Genomic DNA, 25,156 nt, shown 5'->3' with positions numbered 1-25,156 from the left:
AGAAGAAAAAGAAAAAGAAAAAAGAGGGACAAATGGTACGCTGTGACTGGGCTATGGCCAGGAGACCTGGATATGCTTTCTTTGAAGCATATCACTTTTTTTAATGAACAAATGAACAAATGAAAAGGAGAAAGGAAAAGGCAATGTGAAGAAAGAAAGGTCACAATATGAGAGTCACTGATCATAACCAAACAGGACAAAGGAAAAAGAAAATCAGATGATGGACATTTCCGTGGTTTTTATTTTGTTTTGTTTTTTCCTTATGGAAAACAAAACAAAACAAAACCAAAAACAGGACAAAGATGAGAGGGATGAAAAGACAGAAAGAATGAGTAAGATCATTCTGTGAACGTTAGTTCAGCACTCTTACCTCTTATTGGTGTACCACCTGGGTGGATAATATGAATGCAAATAAGATTAGAAAGAAGAAGCATTAGTACGAGAAGAAGGAGGCTAGGGCTTTGGAAGAAGAATCAAATTAGATTTACAGAATTAAATAAGGTCTTAAGAGAAACTTGAATTACTATACTGTTAAAACAGGAATATATTAGATAGTATTATCAGGTTATAAAAGCAAGTTGCATTGTACCACAAAGGGCAAAAAGGCTATAATTGGCTGCACTGCCATTCTCAGAGTAGCATCTGAGTTCTTAGACGTTCAGTTATATAGGGTTAGAAATGTATCAAATATGCCTCAAATACTTAAAGGAAACTTTACAAAACCGTACTTATGACATATTTTAGGAAAATAATGGAAATTCTATTTAAATATATATATATATATAAAAAGAGGATATACTGAAGTCTATCTCTAAACAAACACTGTAGTTTAGGCTGGATTATGGCATTTACTGTTCTACATCTATGTGATACATGTGTACTGTTTCTTTTAGGTGTTGCTATGACTGATAAGACAACATTTCTGTGGAGGTGTGCGTGTGCGCCACTATAGGGGTCTGGTGACTACGCTGACTGTTAGTAAAATGCATGCCATGCATTTTAAGAATAATAATACTAATCATATAATAATTATCATAATCATAATCATAATATTCTGAATATGGAAATTAGTGGGGGTGAAGTGCGCTTCAGAACTAAGCACTTACCAATAGATTCTGGAGATTTAAATACGGAGAGAAGAAAGACAGCATAAAAATATTATTATATTCCTTATAATTTGGTACAAAGTTTTCAGTTAAAGCTTTATATACTAAATCATCTATGTCACATGTGAAAAAAATCTTAATTTACATTAACAGAAGGTTAATTTACACAGTTCTGCTGACAACAAGCAAAAAGTAGGTTAACAAGACGATTTAACATCACAGGACAGGTCAAAAGCTGAGAATTCTGGGAAGACACGTGATTAAACAACTTAGATTCTACAACGATATCTACTACAATTGTTGAAGCAAAAAGCTCATTATATCCCAGTGATCAATGATCTGATCTTATTTTGGGATAAGCATTAAACTTGATAAATTTAGAGATTTGTTTGTCTGTTTCTGGTTTTGTTTTGTTTTTAATCTAAAGAGAGCAAAAGAATAAACTAAGGCAGGAGGAGAGTGAGAGAACTGCTAGGGAGGTGCAAGGGGCAAAGAGAGAGAAAGAGCAGCAAAAGCTGGAATCTACACCAAAAGCAGACTTCTGTAGATCCAGAAAATATAGGATTCATAAAGCTTTAGCGTGGACGCACACTACTGTGGCTAAATGTGTTGGAAAAATGCTCAGCCAGTAAAAAACCCCGAACTTTGTTCTATAGATTTCCCAAAGATTTAATTTCCTTTTTTTTTTTTTCAGGTATAAATCTGCATGGGAAGAAGTACTGTGCTTTATGTATTTGTGAGAGGAAAGAAGATGTGTCCAAACTGGCTAATCTTTGGTGAAGTCAAATGTGGAAAAGACAGCAATAAACACACTTTAGATTTTAATTGAAGTGTCTAATGCAGGTTTTGGTTTTGATGAATATAACCATTGGTACTCCTTGCAATTTCTGAATGAAGTCCAATGTTGAAATAAATTTGTTAAAAAAAAATTAAAAGGAAAGAAGAAAGAAAGAGGAGAAAATGGATCCATCAAGTACTGCAGAAAGCAGTAAAGAAAAAAATTATCAAAAAATACAGTCACAGCAGTGAGCAATGTGGAGTAAACAGAAGCTGCAAAACACATAGAGACAGACTCTTTAGAAAGCTATGACAACATCACAGACATGGACAACACACTCAGTAACACAGAAAAGGAGAAGGGAAAGAGAAATTATTACCTATAAATAAAATATTTTTTAAAAAGGAAGAGAAAGAAAAGAAAGAAAAAGTGAGAGAGAACAACTCTGGGCGTTGGTGGAAACAGTAACAAGACCCTACCTGAGCGTAGCTGCTTGATGCGGCCATTGTTGTTGCTTGTGTCAACAGGTAAAAAATCTTTGAACCAAGTTATTTCAGGATCAGGATTGCCACTGGCTGCACATAACATGGTAGCTGTACGAGTTCGTTCAACCACCTTCAGCTGTGGGCCCATATCAATGGTTGGAAAACCTCGAGGAATTTGATCCTCTGAAAAAAAAATTTATAAATTGAGGGATTTAATTTCAGTTGTGCAGAGCTGCATGTAAGCCCAAATCACCCTGCTTAACATTTGGTGATCACTTTATTATTTATAAACCACATACAATTGACGAAAATGCTGATACAAAAGAAAAAGTTAATTAAAAATGGCTATGAACTTCATAATTATAAAATCATATGAGATACACTGCCTAGCATGCAATCACTGGACTCATACTAAGGTACCATACAACACTGATGTTGGCCTTCTTGCAAGAGGCCCTTACTATTTTACGTGAAATATCAAGTTACCATTATCAAGTCTACCAACATTAAGGAAAACTCCTCTTTATACCAGAGAAGTACACAAGGAAGGATCACTATGCAGTGTAAGATCTGGCCGCTAACTCAGAAGACCTAAGTCATGTTTCTTGCTTCCATCATTATTACTTATCTGCTGTTGCTTAACATCTATTCCCCCTGTGCTTTGATTGTCCATCTTACAGATGGACTTGAGAGTGCTTTACTGCTGCAGGGGAATGCTGCAAAGATGAATGCCTTATAGAACTAATAAAATTCTAAACCTTGCAGCTCTGTGGACAGTAAAGTTAAAGTGGCACGATACTCTCAATGATATTGAATAGATACAACAGTGTCTATTAAAATAATCAGATACAGTCCCAAATCCTCATGCTAGTGTGGTTAATACTGAAATATTAAAAAATATTGTACAAGAGTAATTGGCCTTCATAATGTGACACCTACTAGCAATTAACACTGAAAGCACAGTAGGATCAGGAAATGTCTCAGAAATCAAGTTTGCATAGCTAAAATAACCTGATTGAAATAAACAATCTTGCTCCTTATTTCCACTGCAATGACAAAAATATTTTTATTGAAAAATAATATTAATTCCATTCAAAAACTAAAATCAAAAATAACCAAAGAAAGAGGATCAACACTAACTATAAGCCACATGTTATGTAATGTCTTAACCAATCGTTACTGACATGCAATTGATTAGGGAATAAAACTAACAGGAGAAATTGTTCAACATTAACTCTCTTTAGTTAAGAAGTGTGACATTTTCAAAGATGTCAGATAAGTCTTCAGACTATTCTGAAAAAATTTATAGCAGGCAAACACAGCCTACAGATCTTTGTAGTTCCTGGGGTGTGATGTTGCTCATGAGCTACTTAACTGCTTGCAATACAAGTGCACATAGATAATCATAGAATAACAGAATGGTTTAGGGCCTTAAACAAAATCTTCATTTAACCCCTCTGCAAAATCTACATTTAACCTCTCTGCAACAAAATCTACATTTAACCCCTCTGAAATCTCTTCCACTAGACCAAATTTTTCAGAGATACATCCAACCTGGTCTTGTACATCTTCAGAGATGAGGGATCCACAACCTCTCTGAGCAACATATTTCAGTGCCTCACCACCCTGAGAGTAAAGCTTTTCTTCTTAAGATCTAATCCAAACCTACCCTCCTTCAGCCTAAGGCAAATCTCCCATTTCCTATCCCTTTTGAAAAGCTCCTCTCTAGCCTTACTGTAGCCCCCCTTTAGGTACTGGAAAGCATAACAAGGTCTCCAGAGCTTTATCCTTTCTCGGCTGAACAGCCCCAAGTCTCTCAGCTTTTCTTTGTAGAAGAGGTATTGCAGACCTCTCATCAACTTGTGGCTATCTACTGGACTCATTCTAACTAATAAAAGTCTTTCTTGTGTTGGAGGCTCCAGACCTAGACACAGTATTACAGGTGAGAGTCTCACAACAAAAGAATAGAGGGGTATAAGCATATGCCTTGGCCTCCTGGACATGCCTCTCTTGATGCAGTCCAGGATAAGGTTGGCTTTCTGAGCTGCAAGTGTACATTGCAGGGTCATATGAAACTTCTCATCCAAAAACATCCTGTCTTTCTTCCCAGGGTAAGCCTCAATTTGTTTTCCACTAAGTCTGTATTGTTATTTGGAATTACCCCAGCACAGGTACAGAAACTTTCACTCAGCCTTGTTGCACTTCCTCAGGTTCCACGTCTCAAGCCTGTTAAGGTCAATCCATGTCCTTCACTGTGGTGACCCCATCACACAGCTTGGTGTCATTGGCATATTTGCTAGGGGAGCACTCAATCCCACTGCCCATGTTGCTGACAGAGGTGCAAGTAGCACTGGTCCCAATACGAATCCCTGAGGATCTTCAGCTGACACTACTGTCTAACTAGACATTGAGCTGTTGACTGCAACTCTAGGAGTGCCATCATCCAGCCAATTTTTTATCCACCAAGAGTTCCACCTCTCAAAATTCCTGCCTCTCAAGTTTAGAGACAAGGATGACATTTGGTAGAGTGTCACATACTCCACACAAATCTATGTAGAGGAATTCTGCTGCCCTTCTTTGTTCAACACTGCTGTAACACAATCCTAGAAGGCCACCAAATTTGTCAGGTGTGATTTGCCTTTACTGAAGCCATGTTGGCTGTCACCAATCACCTAATTATTTTCAATGTCTCTTAGCATATTTTCCAGGAGGATCTGTTCCATGACCTCTACAAGCACTGATGTGAGACCTATAGTCTCAGACCATGGCCTGCAGTTTTTTGCTCTTCCTTATAACCCTTTTTAAAAGTGGAGTCATGTTTTCCCCTTTCCTGTTAGTGGGAACTTCACCGACTGCCACGAGTTTTCAAATATGATGTGTAGTGGCTGCATTCTTTCATCCCAACACTCTAGTCATAAGAGAGGTCCCTGTGTTTCCATGATGCCAATTAAAGTCATAGACCTACAGGCATCCACACATCCCTAGTACAACCCATGCTGCATGTGTTAGCACAAAGGGGTTTTAAGTTGCTCTCCAATGAAGCTGACTTTCTGTCTGGTGTGGCTGGACTGTCTTGGTGCTCTGCTGCAGACCTGCATACCCTCTCCAGACTCTTTCTGGCTCAGCCATCTAACTAGTATGTGTGGGATGGCATGTCCCACACTTTATCACTATTAAACCTGATGATATCTCCCTCCCCTCATATCTAATTTAAACCTCTATCAATAAGCCCTGCTAGCCCTTCACCAAAGAATCTCTTCCCCCTTGGAGAGAGCTGAATCCCACCTTTATTCAGCAAGCCAGTGCCACATATATAGGCCATCCCATTATCAAAGAAATTAACATTTTGGTGATGACACCAGTCATGGAATCATGTGGGTCCATCTGTTTCTTTCAGTGCTAATACCTGCAACTGGAAGAACAGAGGAGAAATAATCTGCACCCAATTCACCAATTCCAGGGCCTTGGTACATTGAACACAACTGTCCAGAAAGCTTTCATGACTCTTCAAAACAAGGACTTCTACCAATCAGTTGATAAATGCCAAATCATTCACCAGCCGTAGGCTCTTCCCAAAGAAAGGTATGTTTCATGTCTGCTTATAAAAGTCATTGCTTTGGTATTAGCTGACAGGATTTGACTTGGGACACAGAACAGGATTTTTATGACCTTACCTTTCCTACTTGGCTTATACAAAAAACCCTAGAGTCCCTTTTGCAAATACCTAAGTGTACAACAAAGATAATCTATCTTGAATGTTAATAGGATGAAGTAGTAAAGAGCTTCCCTTTCTTATTTTTAATAAGGGCAATTAAATTCCATCCATCTGCCTTATGCATAAAATCTCTATGAATGAATGGTCTTCATGAAATTTTAATGAGAAACATCAAAATCGAACATTCAAATACCCAGAACTCATATTTTTGGCAGTTGTGGCTGGTATCCAACCAGGTTTTCAGGTATCTGGCAAAAAACCCAGCTATACAATATCAAATGGACAAGGGAAATAATGAAATTTCTAATTGGAGGGCTTATCACAATGGATTTCATTTTTAGGATGTTATTTACTTTTTTTCCTCTAAGTTTATTCACAATTTGTACAACTGTCTTTACACATTAGTGATACCAAGTATGACAGATCATCAAACACTCTACGAAACAAAGCTGAGCATCAAATCATTGTACAACTGCATCTCAGCCACAGTAAGAGGAAAGTAACTATTGTAAATGTTTTATATAGGTACCTCTATAATTTTACGTGAAGTGGCCAGGAAAAATATTTTTTACTGATCATTAATATACTCACTAGGTTCTAAACTACAATATATTCTGCTCTTCCCATGTAAAATTCAGTTCCAGTCAATTAGTTTCGAACTCATCAACAATTTAAATCAGACTTGACCTTCTCAAAGCCATTTGGTACTGTCATTTTTAGAGGCCATTAAAGGTCAGATTTTTCTGTCCTTGTGGCTTAGTGACTTATACATGTAATACATATTTTGTTTAGGATGACAGATACAAGTGATTTAGAAATAGGCCACATATTTTGAATTTGTTATTTGTCTTGAAGGTGTTGAATTTCATTACTGGCATTAAAAGAATGCATTTAGTACAGCACTAGTATAATTTCCAATTGCTGCATGACTTCACAGAAGTTATTTGTCATCGTATGATCTGAACAATGTAGAAAACAATTACAGAGAGAGGTTACCAGATGAGCCCTTAAGAGAGAATGCAACTAAATGACATTGCCTTGCTTTGGATCATGGCTCTTCGTATTTCTCAAATCTCTGTATATTCAATCAGTTTGACATTGCTCACCCAAGGCATACAGAATGGACAACAAACAGAAGCTGGAAGCCACTGTGCTCCAAGACAGTTATGATCTTCTTGCCATTACTGAAACCTGGTGGGATGTGAATGGAGTGTGACTGTTGATGTCTATAGGCTTTCCAGAACAGACAGGTGAGGAAAGAGAGAGGCAGAGGGGTGGCCCTCTACATCAGGAAGTAGACTGAGTGTGAAGAGCTGTCTCTGAAGAGCAGCCACGAGCAGGCCAAATGCCTGTGGCTAAGGATCAGGGACCAAAGCAACAAAGGGAACCTTGCGGATGGTTTTAAGCGCAGACACCTGATCAAAGGGGCCCTATTGATGAAGCCTTCTTGCTCCAGCTACAGGAGGCATCATGCTCACAGGCTCTTGTCCTGCTGGGGCACTTCAACCATCCCAACACCTCCTGGGAAAGCAGCATAGAAAGCTGCAGGCAAGCCAGGAGACTTTTGGAAAGAATGAGGGATATTTTCTGAAGCAAAGGAATAGACAGCAGCCCTACCAGAGGCGATATAATCCTGGATCTGAAGGGCACCAATGGAAGCAAGCTGATGTTGAACATCAGGGTTGGAAGGAGTCTGGGCTGCAGTGATCACACATTGCTGGAGTTTGCAGTCATGAGGGGTATGGGCCAGGTGAGGAACAAAGTTAGGCCCCCAAGCTTTAGGAAAACAGACTTCCAGCTCTTCAAGGAGATAGCCAGTGAGATCCACTGGGAGACTTCCCTCAGGGACAAGGGAGTGGAACAGAGCTGGCAGATCTTTAAGGAAGTCTTCCACCACGTGCAAGAGCTGGCAATCTCCAGGAGCAAGAAACTGTGCAAGGAAGGCAAGGGAATAGCAGGGCTGAGTAGGGAACTGTTGGTCAGACTGAAGGGAAAGAAGCAAATGGACAGGCAGTTGAAGTTAGGATGGGTGGTGACCTAAGAGGAGTAGAGAGATGAAGTATGGTTGTGTAGGGATGAGGTCAGGAAGGCCTAGGTGAAGCTGGAATTGAACCTGGCAAGGGATTGTTCAAGGTCAGGTTGGATAGGGCTCTGACCAATCTGATCTAATGGAAGGTGTCCCTGTGCATGGAAATAGATGACCTTTAAGATACCTTCCAATGCTGGCCATTTTATGATTCTATGTTCTGTAAACAATGTCCTTGCTGCCAGTGTAGTAATTGCTTCCCTTCCAAGAAGCTTGATTGGAAAAAGCACATTACCTTTTACATTCAGATTTCAATATAAGTATACCTTAAACAAATGTAAAATCCATAATTTTACTTGTTGTTGCATTTGTCCTAGAGGTGAGCTTGCCCTCACAAATGCAACAGCATCTAGAGGCTCAAACTCAGTGGTTTTGTGTGAACAGTAATTTTGATGGAATGGTATCTTGAAAATAGCCACAAGTTAAAATTATGCTCTATCAAAAAAGAAAGCATACTTATCTTTAAGTGGTACTGATAGAAAAAATCATAGCTGTGCCACAACTATGTATTATAATCTCTGTACTGCTCATTGCTTAACTCTATTTAACAAAAAAAAAAAAGTGCAATCTCTTTCTTAGATTTTTTAATTAGTGATGTAATTATTTCATAAAATTTTAAGAATGGAACTTCCCAAACTATGCAGGTGTACTGTAAGACTATAGGTATGCAAAAGCTGGACCCAAAGAAAGAAGAGGATTTCAGTACAATGGCTTTGGCGCTTTGTGGTAAAACCTGCATGTCTAATATAAAACACAACTAAAGAAAGAGGAAGACAGCCATATTTAGCTAGGATTTGTGCCACAGCTTCTTAACACTTTTACTACTTTTTCTGTAAAAGGTAACCTTCAGACCATGCATAGGCCCTGCTAGCAGCAAGAAGAGTGTTAGTTTTCAGAAACAGATTGAGTCATGAAGTCTTAAATTTTGCATAGCTACCTTACTGAATCACTCTGGCAATCACAATCATGATTTAAAAAGAAAGACTGAATAGTGTGAATAGTCTTCTGAGTTATAGTACAATATGATGATATTACTATGATATGGATATCCAAAGCAAATAGTTATGACTTTGGTTTTGGATTATGGACTATAAAGGCAAAGTAATAGCATCAGGACTTAAGGCCAGACATTGTCAAGAACACTGGCTAGTATGTCTGTTAAGTATTTAATTTCACATTAACTATTTTCACCACAGAAACATCCATGTTCCAGAATATGAAACTGGAGTTCATATTCATATGTAGCACAGAATACTAACCTGTAGTTAAATCTACAAGTTAATCTAATTAGTTTAATATAATTAAATCTGTGTATCTGCCTAACTAAAATACATACTCATAGTACTTGACTGGGCATCTCAAAAATTTTGCTTATGTAAACCAGTTATTCTTATTGAGCAAATGGAAGGTGGTTCTCTACTCTATTCAGGAAGAAAAGAAAGTGAATCTATTTCAAGATTCACTGATAGGTTTGCCACAGGCAAATTTTAGTCATTCTGCAGCTCACAGTATAAAAAGGCACCCATGGAGCATGCCCAGAATACATTATAGATACTGAAGATAAACTGCCACAATAAGGTTTATTATTTCAAAGAACAGTGTAAATAAAGCTTTTATTTTCACTATTCCAGATGGCAGCAGCATATAATTTGCACTGTTTTGACATCATGACCGTATTATTCAAAATCATTCTTCTTCCTTCTGAACTGAATGCAGGATTGAGAACAGTAAAATCAAAAAGACTAGGGGAGGAACTAAAATCACCGTTTTGCAGTGAATTTGGTATTCTGTACTATTATTGAAGAACCATAGATACAAAGGAATTAAAAAATAAACCCAGAGCCAATTCTAATTATACATAAAAATTAAATTGGATTTAAAATATATAAAGCATCAGAGAAGTGCCAGTTAATAAACATTATTCATACTGAAACACTTTACAAGGCAAATTTTGGCAAATAGAAGTAATTATGAACACACAATAAATTATTTTGTGTGATCCTTTGTTCAAATTTGCTATATACAGATGGATACTTAGTGGTGTTGTACATCAGTAAAGCAGGGTACTGTGTACACTAGAATAATAGATCTCGGTACTGGTTGGGAGTTCTCTTTAATTTCACACTATTTTAGCTCATGAGGAAAGCGAATTAGATGTTGATAAGATGATCAGTAAAAATTCAACGTAAGAACAGCTGTCCATACCATCCCATCAAAACCCAGGCATTTCAAAGTATCTTCATATACTGAAGAGATGTGCAAAGCACATTTTGATACAAAAGAAAACAAATTTGTTTAGTAGCTCTGTATGCAATTACCCTGCAAATTGCAAAGTAATGTCTATATAACAGAACACAGAGCCACTTAGACTGAATTATCATTTGTATGAATGTTGAAGCAGCAATTTCACATTGCATTAAGTCAGTTAACATTCATTGTTATTAGCATTTAGCTTTAAATAAGTTCTCTGTTTTAACAAATGAGTGCACTGAGCCTTTGAAATTAGATATCTTCTAATAAAGAAAAAGGAATTTGCACATTTCAGCAGTTCTCAAAATCTGCAAAATTAGACTGCACATAGCAAGCTTTTCCCAAAGTGACCTGTCTCACTCACATAAACAATCAAATATCTCTCACTCTGCTTTAACAATGACATGATGTCTGAACAACAAGAATTAACATTTGTGGATTCATCATTCATATGAAAACACAAGCCTCAAAGTAAGGCTTTATTCTCAGATCTCTACACAGTCATGTCATAGCTTAGAGCAGACCATATCATCTGAACATCAATATGCCCAAATTTGGATGTCTGTTCTGTTCTGTTCTGTTCATTTGGAATGTAATAGGAAATACAAAAAGCTGTGTCTCAAGAAAAAAAAAAAAAAAAAAGGTGGGGAATCCAAGCATCTCTACCAGATATCCCTTATCTAACACAAGGAGAGGACTCAGAGTCTAAGGTAATGAAACAAAGGCAGAGAATGTGGTCGTTTAACAGCAAGGTATCATATATTTAGGAAAATATATTTTGCACTGGTGAATAAAAGACAAGAGGACTGCAAAGGGCAGCAATATGAATTTCCATGATTACTGTTTCTAATTTAAGGCTTAGTTTCCAGACGGGGTTAGGATTTAGATTACACTAAATCGGGGTTAAACTGGGGCTTGCCAAGAATCAAGATCAGAAAAACAAAAAAGCATGCTTTCTCTATCCAGTCAGTAATTTTAACACACTAATATTTGTGCTTTTACATTCTCTTTACTTCTATTTGAAAAATAAAGGGGAAAAGAGTGCAATGCAGGTAGTCCTTGTTTTACACTTTACTTTCTCACATCACATACAGCTTTACGGTGAGGTAAAAAAGATGAGCAGCAGGTTCATATGTACACCATAGCACATTTTTCATGTTAGTAGCTTGAATATACTGACTGGCCCAGAACATATAAAACATTCTTTTCTTCCACTCCTTTCTACTCATTAGTGCTCAGTGTTAAAATATTTATACTAGCAAATGACGCTTTCTATGAGTAGTTACCTTGTACTCATTCAGTATAAAGCAATAAATACTAATAAATGTAAAGCAATAAATCATCACAATCAAGTTCCAAAATCTCAGTTTGAGAATGGGGTAGGAGCATCTTGTTTTCTTGTGTTCAAAAGAGCAAGACAGAAAGAAGTAAGAAAGAAAGAGGAGCTGTCTGTCAAAGGAGTTCTCAGACCATAGAGTCTGCCTCTTCTTCCTTCCTTGTCATGGCCATTTCTGTTACTGATATTACACTGCTTTCAAGGAATTGTTTCCTCAATGCCATAATCTTCCCCAATGTTTTTTTAATGCAGCCTACATACTCTGTAGCCCAAACTGTCAACAATAAACTGTACTAACTGCATTATTGCCACAGCTGCAGAACCTGACAAAGCAACTTGTCAAAACCATTAACTTTGTTGAAATATTGTTTCTAAAGGAGAACAACATTATTTTCTGCATTTCTACTTCAGCATTAAACTTGTACATTTTAGAAAGAGAAAGAGGCTATTTTCACTTTGGTAATTGGTTACATAGATGCTCCAAAACAGGAGATAGATGGTGGTTATATAGATTCTCCTACTGTTTACCTCCATAAAAGAAAGAAATGAGGAATAAGGGTTGTGAAACTGTATTCCTTAAGTTTTAACAAAGGATATTTCATTCAGGATGTTAAAAGCCATTTTGGTTCAGTGAATTAAACAGTAAGGTAGTGTCTATGCATTTCAACTGATTTTCTGGTGCCCAGCACAACAATGCACCTGTACAGATGTAGCAATTTGAACGTTACTGCATCGTTTCAATAAACAGCAAATGTAAGTATTAAAAAAAACCCCATCAAACAACAGAAGTCCTATTACTGCTGAAGTGACAGGGAAACTAGAGATATGTTGTCAGAACAGAAATTGAACTTTGGAAAAATGCAGTCGAAGAAGACATCCCTTGAAATTCAGTACTATTCAGTGTTGTACTAATGCTACTTATACAAAATATGAACCATTTTTCTATATTCAATGCTGCATTCATCTTCATTGGTCTGAAGATCATGCTCACAACATTCATAATGTTTGCATGATTACAGATAGGTGACTGTAAAAAAGCAATAGATACAGTCACCTCCCATTTTTATCCTTTCTTTGCTTGACTTATTTTAAATCTTTCTACCATTATGCACATGTATTTATCAATTATTAAGAAATCACTGGAATATGTAAGACACAAAACAATGCCTTGTATCATGTACTCCCAATATATATAAGCAAAAGACAGAACACCAAATACTGGTAGAAGTTAAAACACATGGCATCTTTGAAACTGTATGAACCTTTAACAGAAGGAAGGAAGTAGTTCCTTTATGAGTAGATGGTGAAGTTATTCTCTGATTGCTTGGCTGAGCAGGGAGTGGGTGTGCTCCAGACTTCACTCTTCATATGCCTGAACATGAGGGAGGAATCCCTCTCACTATTTGTGTGTGTCACCACTTTTGGCAACATCCCTTTTTGCAGATATTGAGAAGATGCCTATCTCCTTACAGGGATCTGATAGCAGAGAAGAACAAATGTAGGAAAAAGCAGAGAAGGGAGTAGATATGAATTGCTTTTTTGTTTGGGGTGAGTTTCACCACTTAAATAAGTTCTTTTTCCAAAGAATAACACTCCAAAGACAAGGATGCTAGAGGGTGAAAACACCATTGGCTTCTGGTCTAGAAGGATACTGAAGGGCTTTCTCTCTAGCAGAGGACACACACTGCTTAAAATTCAGCTTTTCACAGTCCTCTGGCAAGCTGAATAACCACTGTTGACAAAAAACCTCTAATCAGCATGGAGTCACACAGAACTCAACATTAACGCTTTATGGTACACACATGGCTAAGGCAGTCAACATTTCAAGGTTTTTATTCCATAAAGACTCAAAGATTCATGACAACAAGGGTTCATTTTGTCACCCAAACTTAATGTTTAGAACTGTGGCTTGCGACTTTGAGTCCTACCTGAAATTTGCTGCTGCCCTAAGATGAAGTAAGTGGGAATAGTCTGTGATTGAAGATGCTTCATGATATAATAGTGAGTGCTGCTATTAGAAATGATAGATAACGTCTGTACTCTGAGTTATTGTGTGAAAGAAAATGCTCAACATCCCAGCATGCTCTGAAGCATGGCAGAGGCCCTGCCTTCCACTTGCAGAGGTGATGCAAGGCAGCACTCACTCTCCTCTGCTGGTAGCTTGCTCCTGTCCTATGCTCCTCCAACACATTTTTCACAATAATATTCACATGGCCTTGAAAGAGGTATTGTGAAATACTGTGAGCTGAATGGAGCATACTCAAGCAGGCTCTCTGGAATGTTGAGGGAGAAAGATTACTTTAAATGTGACACTTTCGCATTTGTCTAGACACAACAGCTAATATTTCTCATGGAACTGTAAATGAGGAGTGATGTGGGAATTCATTCATAAGATGTTCAACATAGAAAAACACCAGATTTACTCAGCTTTGCTATAACTATTGCTACAACTGGCTTGGCTAATTCCAACACAATTTATATTGTCATTAATTTGAAATAAGATCTGGGCATAGGAATATAGGATGTTAGAAAGTGTTATTTTTAAAAAAGCTTTTTTATATGCTGAGATCAAGGTTCACACCTCTAAGCACATCATATTTTAACTACTTTTTCATTATTTTAAATTATCATTTAAATAATAATTCAGTGCTAACTCTAAAAAAGTTGGCAAATCAAAGTCCACAACAGTCAGTGTAAATTGAAATTTTTTAGTCTAGAGTCTGAGTGGATATATTTAAATTACAAATAAAATGTGTTCCATAATATTTTTAATAATTTTCCTAGCAAATATTATTGATTTTATATATAGTATAGGCAAGCTTTTTGTTCTCACAGTTTCTGTTTAATTTTTTCACAAACTTCTATCCATCTAATTAAAGACCATCAATCATTCGTGATCTTTTTAAATTATGAGCCTTGGTCGCTTCCAGTTGATTTTGCTTTCGTTTGTTCTGTTATTTTGTAGAAGAAATTTCTGCGAATGAAAATGATAATTATTTAACAAAAAACAGTAGTGATGCTTCAGTTTTGGTGGAATACTTCACTGGCATGTACATAAAAAACCAGCTGTTCAGCACAGCTGGAAGTCATGGACTGCAGTGATGTCTGGGATAGAGTTTGAATAGTCCAGTGTGATTGCCAGAAGGGTGAGAGTCATCATGTCAGGCAGGGAAAGCAGGGGATGAGAAACAGAGAAAGAATAGAAGAAAGTTTCATGTTTTGTCAGTTACTTGCAAAAAACATTAACAAATAGTTAATGAAGTCAAACAGCTGTGGAGAGACAGTGCCTGCCTTTGAGCAGACCCAGCGTGACAAAGTAATCTTAGCATAGCATTGTATGTGTCAAGTACATCAAAACCAGTGTAACCACAGAAAGCCTCCACACCAGCCTTGTCAACAGACTTAACATCTGATAAGTTTCATGAAGAAGGTACCAGTGAAGAAAACAGAATGCTTAATAACAGAAGATGTGGATGTGCCCAGTGGTGAATTAAAACTCAGTGGAAGGCCCTACGCTACAGAAGTAATGCAAGCAATTGACCGAGGTCCGCGGTTATATATGCCTTCAATAATAGAACTGTTTCTCTTTGGATTTATTAAGAGTAACATCTGTCATCCATTTTACAACAATATAAAACTCATGTCTTTTAGAGAAACAAGATTGAACTGTTTTTCCTGTGGGCTGGAGAGGTAGGCATGAAGATCTTGATATGTGCTCTTCAGAAGGAATTTGGAACAGGTCAGATGTTACCATAATTGAGAAATAATTTATACCACTAAACAAATACATAGCAATAAATTTCTGTGAAAAGTATTTCAGTATTCCAAGACTTTTTTGTACCTGAAGAAGACTTAACAATTAACCTGTGCGTGCTAAATAACTTTCTGCTCTTTTTCATGATGACATTCTACTTTTGAGTATTTGAGTATGTATCACTTTAAGTGAAACAATACAAGCTGTTCCATTAAATGAAATGTAAGAAGGGTTTTAAAAAGAAGAATTAGTTGTTTTTGCCTCTTCTGTAACTTCCACCTCCTTTGGCAAATGAGGAAAGTATTTTGCTAATATATAGATAGCTTTTTGTGTGTTTGTTCTTTCTTTAAATATTGTGCTTCTGGAAAAGTTTTGTCTAAACCATTTATTCTGATGTATCCCGAAATTCATTCTTTCTGATTTTTAACCTTTAATATGACACATTTAAGCCTTCATGACCTATTGCAGCTGTATGTCCATAAACACTTGTATCTCCAAAGCCCCATCCTAATATCTTCCCATCCTCAAAAAACCAAGTAAAAACTTCAAAGAACACCAGCAAGAACTTTGAGAAAAAATAATCTCTTGTATTTTAATCCTAAAATGTTTATGCTCCTCTATTATCAACATTTTCTCATATTATCAACAGTTAGTCCAACATTTTTTAATTCTCCAACTCTTTGGCATTTAGCAGCTGGCTTTCCACAAAAGTCAACATCACGGAGATAACAACTGCAGAAGCATGACAAAGATCTTTCCTGAACACACTGAAAATCTCCCTCTGCACTAAAAAGTCTGAAAGATCTTGGAAATTATCAGCAAGTACCTCACAAATCTCCATGTGTGTTGCTGATCATGCTTTGCAGCTCAGACGGGAAGTAAGACTATGTGAGTTTCTATTACTGAGTTAATTACTCAAAAGAGAAACAAAACAATGTTTTTACAATATAAGGTCCTGCTGAGGCCTTCAAAAACTGACAACAAACATACTTAAATGTTTCTACCAGTTTTAAAGATGCTTCACAGAAACATCTTTCTCACAAATAAAAATCTGAAAATGCTCCTAAAACAATTCATGACTACCACACATAGCACTCTTATGCTGTGCTTGAATTTGGACAATGTATTTTATTCCAGAAGTGGAGATTCCTTAGAAAATATCTTATTCTACACGAAAATTAAAAATGTAACCAACTGTGAGCTGTAAGTTATTGCTTCCTGATTCAAACTTAATAGGACATCAGAAACTACCAAGGGTTTAAAAGTTAGGATATATCACCTGCAACTTTGGGGTCTATTTTTCTAATAATTCTAAGTCAGGTAAAAGTGTACATCCATTATATATCAGGAAAACATGTAGTAAGGCTAAATTAACTGATGCACGACATCTGCAAGGCCAGTGTGTAACAGTGTAAATTACGTGACTCCTTCTGAGTATGTCAGAGGGTTTCTCAGATCTTATTCTTTCCTATCTTTTTCACTATAGGGTAAAAGTTCTTTCCAATAAAGGTAAAAAAAAAAAAAATATTATTCATGTAACATGATTTTGCAAAGTGTTTCAGAAAGCAGACTTATGCATTACAGTGAAAAATGGGTACAGTTTGATCTTTATAGCTCCATAAAATGAGTAGATTTTTAAAAATTTCATAATTAATTTCTTGTTTTCTACAGTATTTAGTAATATTCAAACTACTGCATATTGAAAAAGATAATTCAAAATCTATTTTCAACATTCCATAACATCTTATGACTGTATAAATTATGGGAAAATCCTACATATTTCCTAAATCTAGGTATTCTGTTCAAAATAATCATATGTAGAAAATTATTTCTTGACTGTCTTCCAATGGCTTTGATAGTCTTTCATTACATAATTTGTCTAACTCAAAGACACTGAGTTGAGGACATTGAGGAAACTGACTGTAATGGAACTATTTACACACTTAAGCATGTTGCCAAAACAACTGTCATGTTTTCTAAATTCATTGCCATTTCATTTCATAAGTTATTGCATGTCCTTTTTTCTTCCTACTCCATTTCATTTCATAAGTTATTGCATCTCCTTTTTTTCCTACTCCAAAGCAAACCAGTTCACTTACAAATTTTCCCACACACATGACAAACATTACACTCTGTAACTGAAGTCAACTTGCATGCATTTCACTTGCCTGTCTGAGACTCATAAAGTGCAGTTTAGATTTTATGCTGAGTAAATTGAAAATTTAGACATGCATCATCAAGAATATTTCATTTTGTCACGACAGTAGGAATAAACTTTATGCTTAGCGAACACAGCATTGCAGAGAAATATATTATTATTTTCTTATATCATGGGAAGAACAAGGAAGCCACTTAGCATTTGCTCTTATCAAAGCCATCAAACTTCTTAGGGCCTGCACAGGTAGTCTTTTTTACACAAACAACACTGAAAATTAGTTACTAGAAAACCAAGATAAAAGCAAAAAGGAATTTCCAAGTCGCTATTTTGGCAATGCAGGCAAACCTACATACACATATGCAATAATTGATTAAAAGTTCCATGGTATTTTATCAACATTCATGGCTAATAACTATGTTTTAGATCACAATAGGATCCTGAGGCAAACAGCACTGAGCTTCTAGCACTATAGCAAATACTGAGCACTAGCTAAATAGTAAAATTACCAATTACCACTACTGCTTGTTCTAGCAGCTACATGTTGATCAACCTACTATTTAGAGGTTATATGACTGAAAGCTCACAGCTGGAGGTTGCAGAGGAGTAAGGGAACAACTACACTCTCAGGCAGTATGTTTGTTTAATAATTATTACAATATAGCACATATATTTTCTGTTCTCTTGGTGTATATATAATGCTAATTATAAAGAGAAGAAGCAAGAAAAAGAAAAGATGCTATAAAACCTAGAATTCATATTTAGCATGTGTATTGCAGGCAAAACCAGGACAGTATCCCACAGAATGATCTAGAAATTGAATAGCACCATTGTTAGTATTATTAGCAGTGTTGAACAGAGACATTGATTTTATATCAATTTTATTTTACTGTATCCTTAACATTCTAAGTGATTTCTGTTGTTTCATCTACACATAAATTTATGTTGTTACAGTAAGGTTCCACCTTTCTGTATATTTACCTTTCTTTATATTTGTCTACCAGTAGTGTAACAAGCTATGTTTATTTCCTTAAGACTATGGAGATGAATGCTTAGAAGATACTTATTGAGTTTTAAGCTCTGATCTTCCTGGTATTTTTACTCTAGAGACAAGTACCTTTTAAAACCACTTTTCCTTTTCCTTTTTCTCCCTATTTTCTTTCAGCAGAGGAGTCTTTCAGCCAGTGTTTAGTCTTCTGTTCAAAACCACATCCCTAGAAAGTTGTAACTATTTGTCAATCTCCCAAAAGCAAAGATAAGAACTTAAAGTACTCCTTTCATTTTAGCTGCAAAATTAACTCCTTGCTCCCCTCTTGTTGCTAAATTCATTTAAAATTGCTGGTGCTCTTGGCTGTGGTTAGCTGCCTAGAGCCATGGTGTCTGTAAGGCAGAGTTGGAGCAGCACATTTTCCATTCAGCTACACAGTGCTGGTACACACTTTATGCCAGAGAGCTCCAGTGAAGGGTCTGAAGTCAGTCTGTGCACTGCCTCTGGCTAACACCAGAGGAAATTAAAATTTAGGAAGATTTTATTGCAGGTTATGAAGTTATGGTGTGGATGAATTGCTTTATCTCCAATATGACAGCTGTCCCTGCTCTGATATTGCTTTATCACTTCAGACAGACACTCTACTTGTAGCATTAAATACTAGAAGTAAATAAGTAGTACAGTAAATAAGACTTGGTGATAACAATACTATTCCTGAGTGTGACAATTTACTTTTCCAATTCTGAGCCTATCATATATGATGAAACTCCCATCTCTGAAGTTAAGAGATGTTTGAGTGTGTAATGCTTTGCAAGATGCAGGTACGGAAAACATGACTCTCTGCTTTCTACCTTTTGTAAGATGCTTTCCATATGGAAAGGGACAGCTAAGTTCACTCATAATTTGGTGGTAGCATGTCAACCTACTGGAATATACAGGGTAAAAGACTGTGGGTAAAACTCCCAGAAGAATTTTAACATGCAATTCTGAAAGAAGAAATGATAGAGAGGTAACATCTGCAATATGACTATGCATGTGAGATACTTGCGCTCAGACTCAAAACAGCATAATGATCACATCTGCATGCAAATTCCAAAATTTAAATGTGATGAAGACATATGTGGTACTTAAAAACTGAAAAACAAGCCTCAGTTTCTTTCTGAGCAGTGAATGCTATAATCACTCCACAGATATTAACAGTCATTTCAAGCTTTTCAGATTAACTAATGCCATATTTTATTCTGGTTTTTTTCTTCACTTAAAAGAAAAATCTAGCTCATACTAGAATATTAAGAGCAAAAGATGGTTTATATTTCATTTTGTATTCCAACAAAACTACTAAATGCCAAGCAGTCACATTTTATTTCAGGGATTATTACTGAAGAACTTTGTTCAGTTAGTTTGTTCATGAGAAAATTAAGTCGCAGAAATGAAAAAATTCCTTAAATCCCAATCTACCATTTCTAGAATTATTTCATAACTTCATTTTCACTTAAATGAAAACCAAATCTTGTGGGAAATGCAAAATATTTTTTAAAAATATAGAAATGTTTGGTTACATCTAGGCACAGATTCCAGCTCTTGAACTTGAAACCCAAAGATGACTAGAATAAAGAAAAACACATAATATTCTAAATTCCTGTAGAGGACTCTAGAGAGACCTCAGGAAGTAGTTTTAGAAGGATAGTAATTAATTTTGGTTAATAGCTAACTCATTTTACTTTTTTTTTTAATCATTTCCCCAGAGAAAGGTTATTCTTAAAACTGAATCACAGATTTTCAGAAAAACATAGAAAACAAAAGTCTTATCCTAGAAAAACATAACATTTGAAGCTGCCTTCAAAGACTCAATATTTAACTTCTCTGTTTTGATGAAGAAAACAGGAAGGACTGATAATACATTTTGTAGTGAACATACATATGTTAGGAAGAAGAGGCTTCTTTACAAGGCACACAGCCAGGACACTCAAACTTAAATACATATCAGATTCAAATGTTCTGCTATTGTGATACAAGTAAGGAAGAAGTCACTAAACTATGCTGGATTTGGGTAACAATATTCAGATTATATAACATAATTTGATCTTCACAACAGCATAAGTCTGAGACAAGGATGTCTGCTTCTGTATTTCTTATACTAAGTAGTATCTTCAGAAGATCTGTAGACTTCTATGGGACTGTTTTAAAGTCTGATATCTATAATAAAATACTATTTTAATACGCAAATGACCAATAATGAATCATACCCTGATATAAGTTGAAAAACAGTGGGTAGGATTCTGCAACACAATCTGAATTCATAGCAAAAGACAGTTTGTGCACTATGCAATGCTCCTAGGATCTGTGGTTCATTTCTACAGCCAGCTGGTCTTTCACAAAAAATGGCTACATGTTCTCTGTGCAATTATTACTCATACACATGGAATTAATCTGTTCTGCCCAGAGTTTCCACTCAAATCACCCTTCAGTATCTCTCAAAAATATTCTCTTTCAAAACAACAATGGACAGAAGGGTTGAAGGACCTCAATTTGTCCCAAGATACAGACACTGACCAATAAAGGCATTGCAATTGGAAAGTAAGGGCCCTTGAATTTCTCAACGCTCCCTAACTCCTTCTCAATGCTTGGTAATTCTTGATATGCCAGAACTCACGAAGTTCAGCTGCTTTAAAACCTTCTACTCTTCTTGAGGATTCACTCAACCAGACACCACACCACCAGTCTGGAAATAAGTTACTCATTCTCAGAGATGTTAGAAAATGTGTTTGACAACTCATGTTCCCAAATTTACTGTAAGTCTTATGGCATATGGATTTCAGAGGTAGCTCAGAATCCACGTGGTGAAAGGTAATATAATTTCACTGTGATGGTGCTTGTTGCTCAAAAGCACATACGTCTTGTGGTCTGGCTACAATATCAGTGTTTTGCTTCCTGCTGGGTGTAGGAAAGATATGTCTGCTGGAGAAGGAGGGGAACTGCCCAAGATTGACTTTGCAAATTCTTTAAATAGCTTCAACTTTGGTTAAGTTCAATACATGCCTTTATTCTCCAGTAATACCTCATTCTTGCTTTTGAAGGAATTTCAGAAGAAAAAACTCTGTGCTGAGTTCTAAGGTTTTTAAGGGTCAGAGCTTCAGATTTTACACTGAAGATCCTGTTTTGATGGCCATGTCATTGGGGGTTTTCTATATATAAATACAAATTTGTATAATAAAATGTCTTCTAACCAAAAGCCTCTACAGAATACAGTATGGTGCTTCTCATCCCTCTGAAAAGAAAACAAGCAAAAAAAAATACAAAATTTTCATTGATTTAGAAAAGAATCTAATGTTGTTGAGGACTGCAATTTTAAGCAAAAGAAAGCAGCAAACAAACATATTCACAAAAATAAATAAAACAGGCCAGTGTTAAGGATTTCCTTCTCTTTATTTATTATCCCATGCACAGAATAATTAATTGGTAATACATTTCCAGTTTTATAATAACACAGTATTTCAAAACTGAAGACATTTATTACAATGCCTGTGCAGTGTCTAGATGAGCACATTTAACCTCTTTGATTATATCTTTAGTAGAACTTCTCTTCATCTTTAATTATCAGTATTATTCATCCTCTGCAGACTCTTTAGCAGACTTTGTGAATTTAATCAGAATTATTACGTTCCCCTATATGATTAAACTTAAGCACATTCTGATTTTATCTTCACTATGGTTCAAGCTGATATCACTACTTACAAAAGGGATCATGATTTTTAAGTTTGAAAATTCTATGAAAGCTAACTGTGTATCATGTTTTACAATCATGTTTTAAGAGATTGTGAGACATTCAAATTCAATCCTGAATCAGTGTCTACATTGACAGGCACAATACAGAGAGAAGGGATGTTATTATAAAGAACCTACTACAAAATTCGAGTTTACTATAAAACATAGGGTCTACTATAAAATGAAAATGTTTTGTCAGTAACAATGAAAATAAAATATTTTGGTACACACAGTCAAAATGCTTAAATGCACTTCACTTCTCCACAAGGTGAGCATATACTTTGTTACATATTTGCATAAAAGATTTTACAAATTGATTTTCATACTGTCTGCCTTTTTTGTTGAGTAGGTGAAATAGATTTTCTGTCTCTAGCTTCTGAAAAGAAGAAAATAAAATGGCAGCTGTTCAGAAAATACACAGAAGGAATGCAGCAGGGTTCCACCATAACCATGGGTGACCTGAAAAAAATCTGTCAGGACAGTTTTGTTTTTCCATTTTTCCTATGAGAAGTTACGTTACAAATAATACACCAAAATCTTCACATGGATTATTTGCATGTTATAATAATGGTGAAGAAGTAAAATAAAAGTTTATAGTGGACTTTCTTAATGAAAGGAATTGAGTGGTGGATTTTTTCAGCTACACAGAAAATCATGAGGTCATAAAGCATATTTGCTTTCTGTACTGCTTGGGGAATACCAAATCAAATCTCTTTTTTATTGCAAGATGCTGAAAAGGTAAATAGACTTCAGAAAATAACACCAAAATTTAGGAAACAACTGAGTGAAGTAATTCATTGTGCAAGCTTGGAAGATTAATGTTAGAGCTCTCTTAGAAAATAGTTGAAAATAAATAGCTCAAGAGAAGGAGGATGAGCACAAAAGTAGGGCAGTAGTGGAATACTGGAGTCTTTCAGTCAGTCATAACAACATCAAAAAGTACCCTTAAGTGAAGAAACATGGTCTTACCAAGTCTAATTTAATTAAAGGAACAGCATGTGTGTGTGTGTGTGTATGTGTTTGTGTCTGTCTGTCTGTGTCTGTGTGTCTGTGTGTGTATGTGTATACAAAGTAAAAGTACAACATAATCATTATTTACTCAGTGATACTATATATAAGAAATATTTAATTATGGGCAGTAAATGATAAATACTTTGCCAAACTGCAGATGCCTGGATAGATGCAGGAATTGTCTACCCTTGGAGCTGATAAATGTGATTGATCTGCATAAACAGGACGTAAATTTGCATTTTGATGTTTCAGGATATTTGTTGTATTCTCTGGTTTTGAGTCAAAATAAGCACACTCCTAATATATCTGTAGTTGACACCAACTTTCCCCTCCTCACCCCCAAATCTTCTTTTAAATCACCCTTTGAAAGGGTTTCATTAATTTATTTTTTTTTATTCTGGGGATTTACTTTCATTTAGATAATTACTTTTGCATTGTGTTAATGGGTTCTTATAATAGCACATAACAATGTGAGCAACTCGGTGGTCAGTTGATTTAAATTCTGATGTCATATAATGCTTTCTGGGCAGCTTCTATCAGCTGCTAGCAGCTTCTATCTATTCCATTGTTAAGGTTTTGTGGCAAGAACAGTATCACCATATAGACTTGTAGAGCATCCAGCACAATGGTGCTTCAATTTTGATTGGACACATAGAAAGCTATTGTAATACAAATACAGTGTTTGTTGATTGAAAGATTAGATAAATATATGAAAGCTGATGAGACCATATTATTCTCTACAGGGATTTTGAATCTACTATTCTATTATTTTTAAAAAAACCTGAGTGCTGTTCATGACAATGGAACACTTTCATTCATTCCGCAGGAGAAAATGCAAAATAATGACTTAGTATATGATAAGAGTATGGCCAGTGAGAATAGGTCTATTTTGGTAAATAAATTACTTTGAGCTATCATATGCCCCAAAGTAAATCGACAGCTGCAACAGTTTTCAGTAAGCCATTAGTGTGCAAAGATAAAATGATGCAGTTTTGCAGAAACAAAAGGCTGGTACAACAGCCAAACCAGCTGATTTGTTGAAATTCAAGACTTTACGCAGACTGCTAGAAAAATCATTTAACTTTACCTTTCAAACAGAGAGATGAGAATCTGACACATTTTAAATGGATGTTTCTGGGCTGTCAGTCAGAGCAGGCCAAGAGATGAACACTGAGACTGCAAGTTATTGTGAACTTGCCAAACTTATGTGTAGAAATTAGACTGTTACCATACCCTAAGACTGGGATTACAAATACAAGAAAGATAAGAAAAAAAAAATTAGGAAAATAAAGATGTCAGTGATCAAACATCAGATCATAAAAAACAAAAATGTATCTGTCGCTTTATTCTTTCATTTGTCTTCACTGTGAATGATTAAACAGTAGCCTTCAAAGCAAGAAAATGAAAATAATCAACATTTGCCTTCAATAATCCAATAGTATTTCATGTCTTGTCTTAGAAAAACTAACATAATTATTACTGTTAATACTCTTCAGCCAAGAAGCACTTCTTTTCAGCAGAGATGCACAATATTTTTATTAAAAGGAGAATTATATCACAATAATATCTTGTCTATTTGTTTTGAGAAGTGTCCTTGGAGATCAGAAGATTGAATTTCAATTAGATTACACTTTCAATGCTCTGTAGACATAATCAAATGTAGCTGACTTTCATTTGGAAAGAAAATATTCTTTCATGTACAGATTTGAAAATGTTCATAATCATAC

At 35.8% G+C, this 25,156-nt stretch overlaps 1 protein-coding gene across 29 annotated transcripts in view; it reads right to left on the bottom strand.

Moving 5' to 3' along the window:
* The window catches only part of PTPRD (protein tyrosine phosphatase receptor type D), a 1,161,500-nt gene that overhangs the window by 140,904 nt on the left and 995,440 nt on the right, over positions 1–25,156 (bottom strand). For all 29 annotated transcript variants that reach the window (XM_030968017.1, XM_030968045.1, XM_030968047.1 and 26 more), the window contains one exon: positions 2,364–2,552. In XM_030968017.1, the coding sequence (XP_030823877.1) occupies positions 2,364–2,552 (189 nt within the window). The remainder of the gene's footprint in view (positions 1–2,363; positions 2,553–25,156) is intronic.

Source organism: Camarhynchus parvulus, chromosome Z (genome assembly GCF_901933205.1).
Source record: "Camarhynchus parvulus chromosome Z, STF_HiC, whole genome shotgun sequence".
Classification (NCBI taxonomy): domain Eukaryota; kingdom Metazoa; phylum Chordata; class Aves; order Passeriformes; family Thraupidae; genus Camarhynchus; species Camarhynchus parvulus.
The sequence above is the reverse complement of the archived record's forward strand: the minus strand, read 5'-3'. Positions and strand labels throughout refer to the sequence as shown.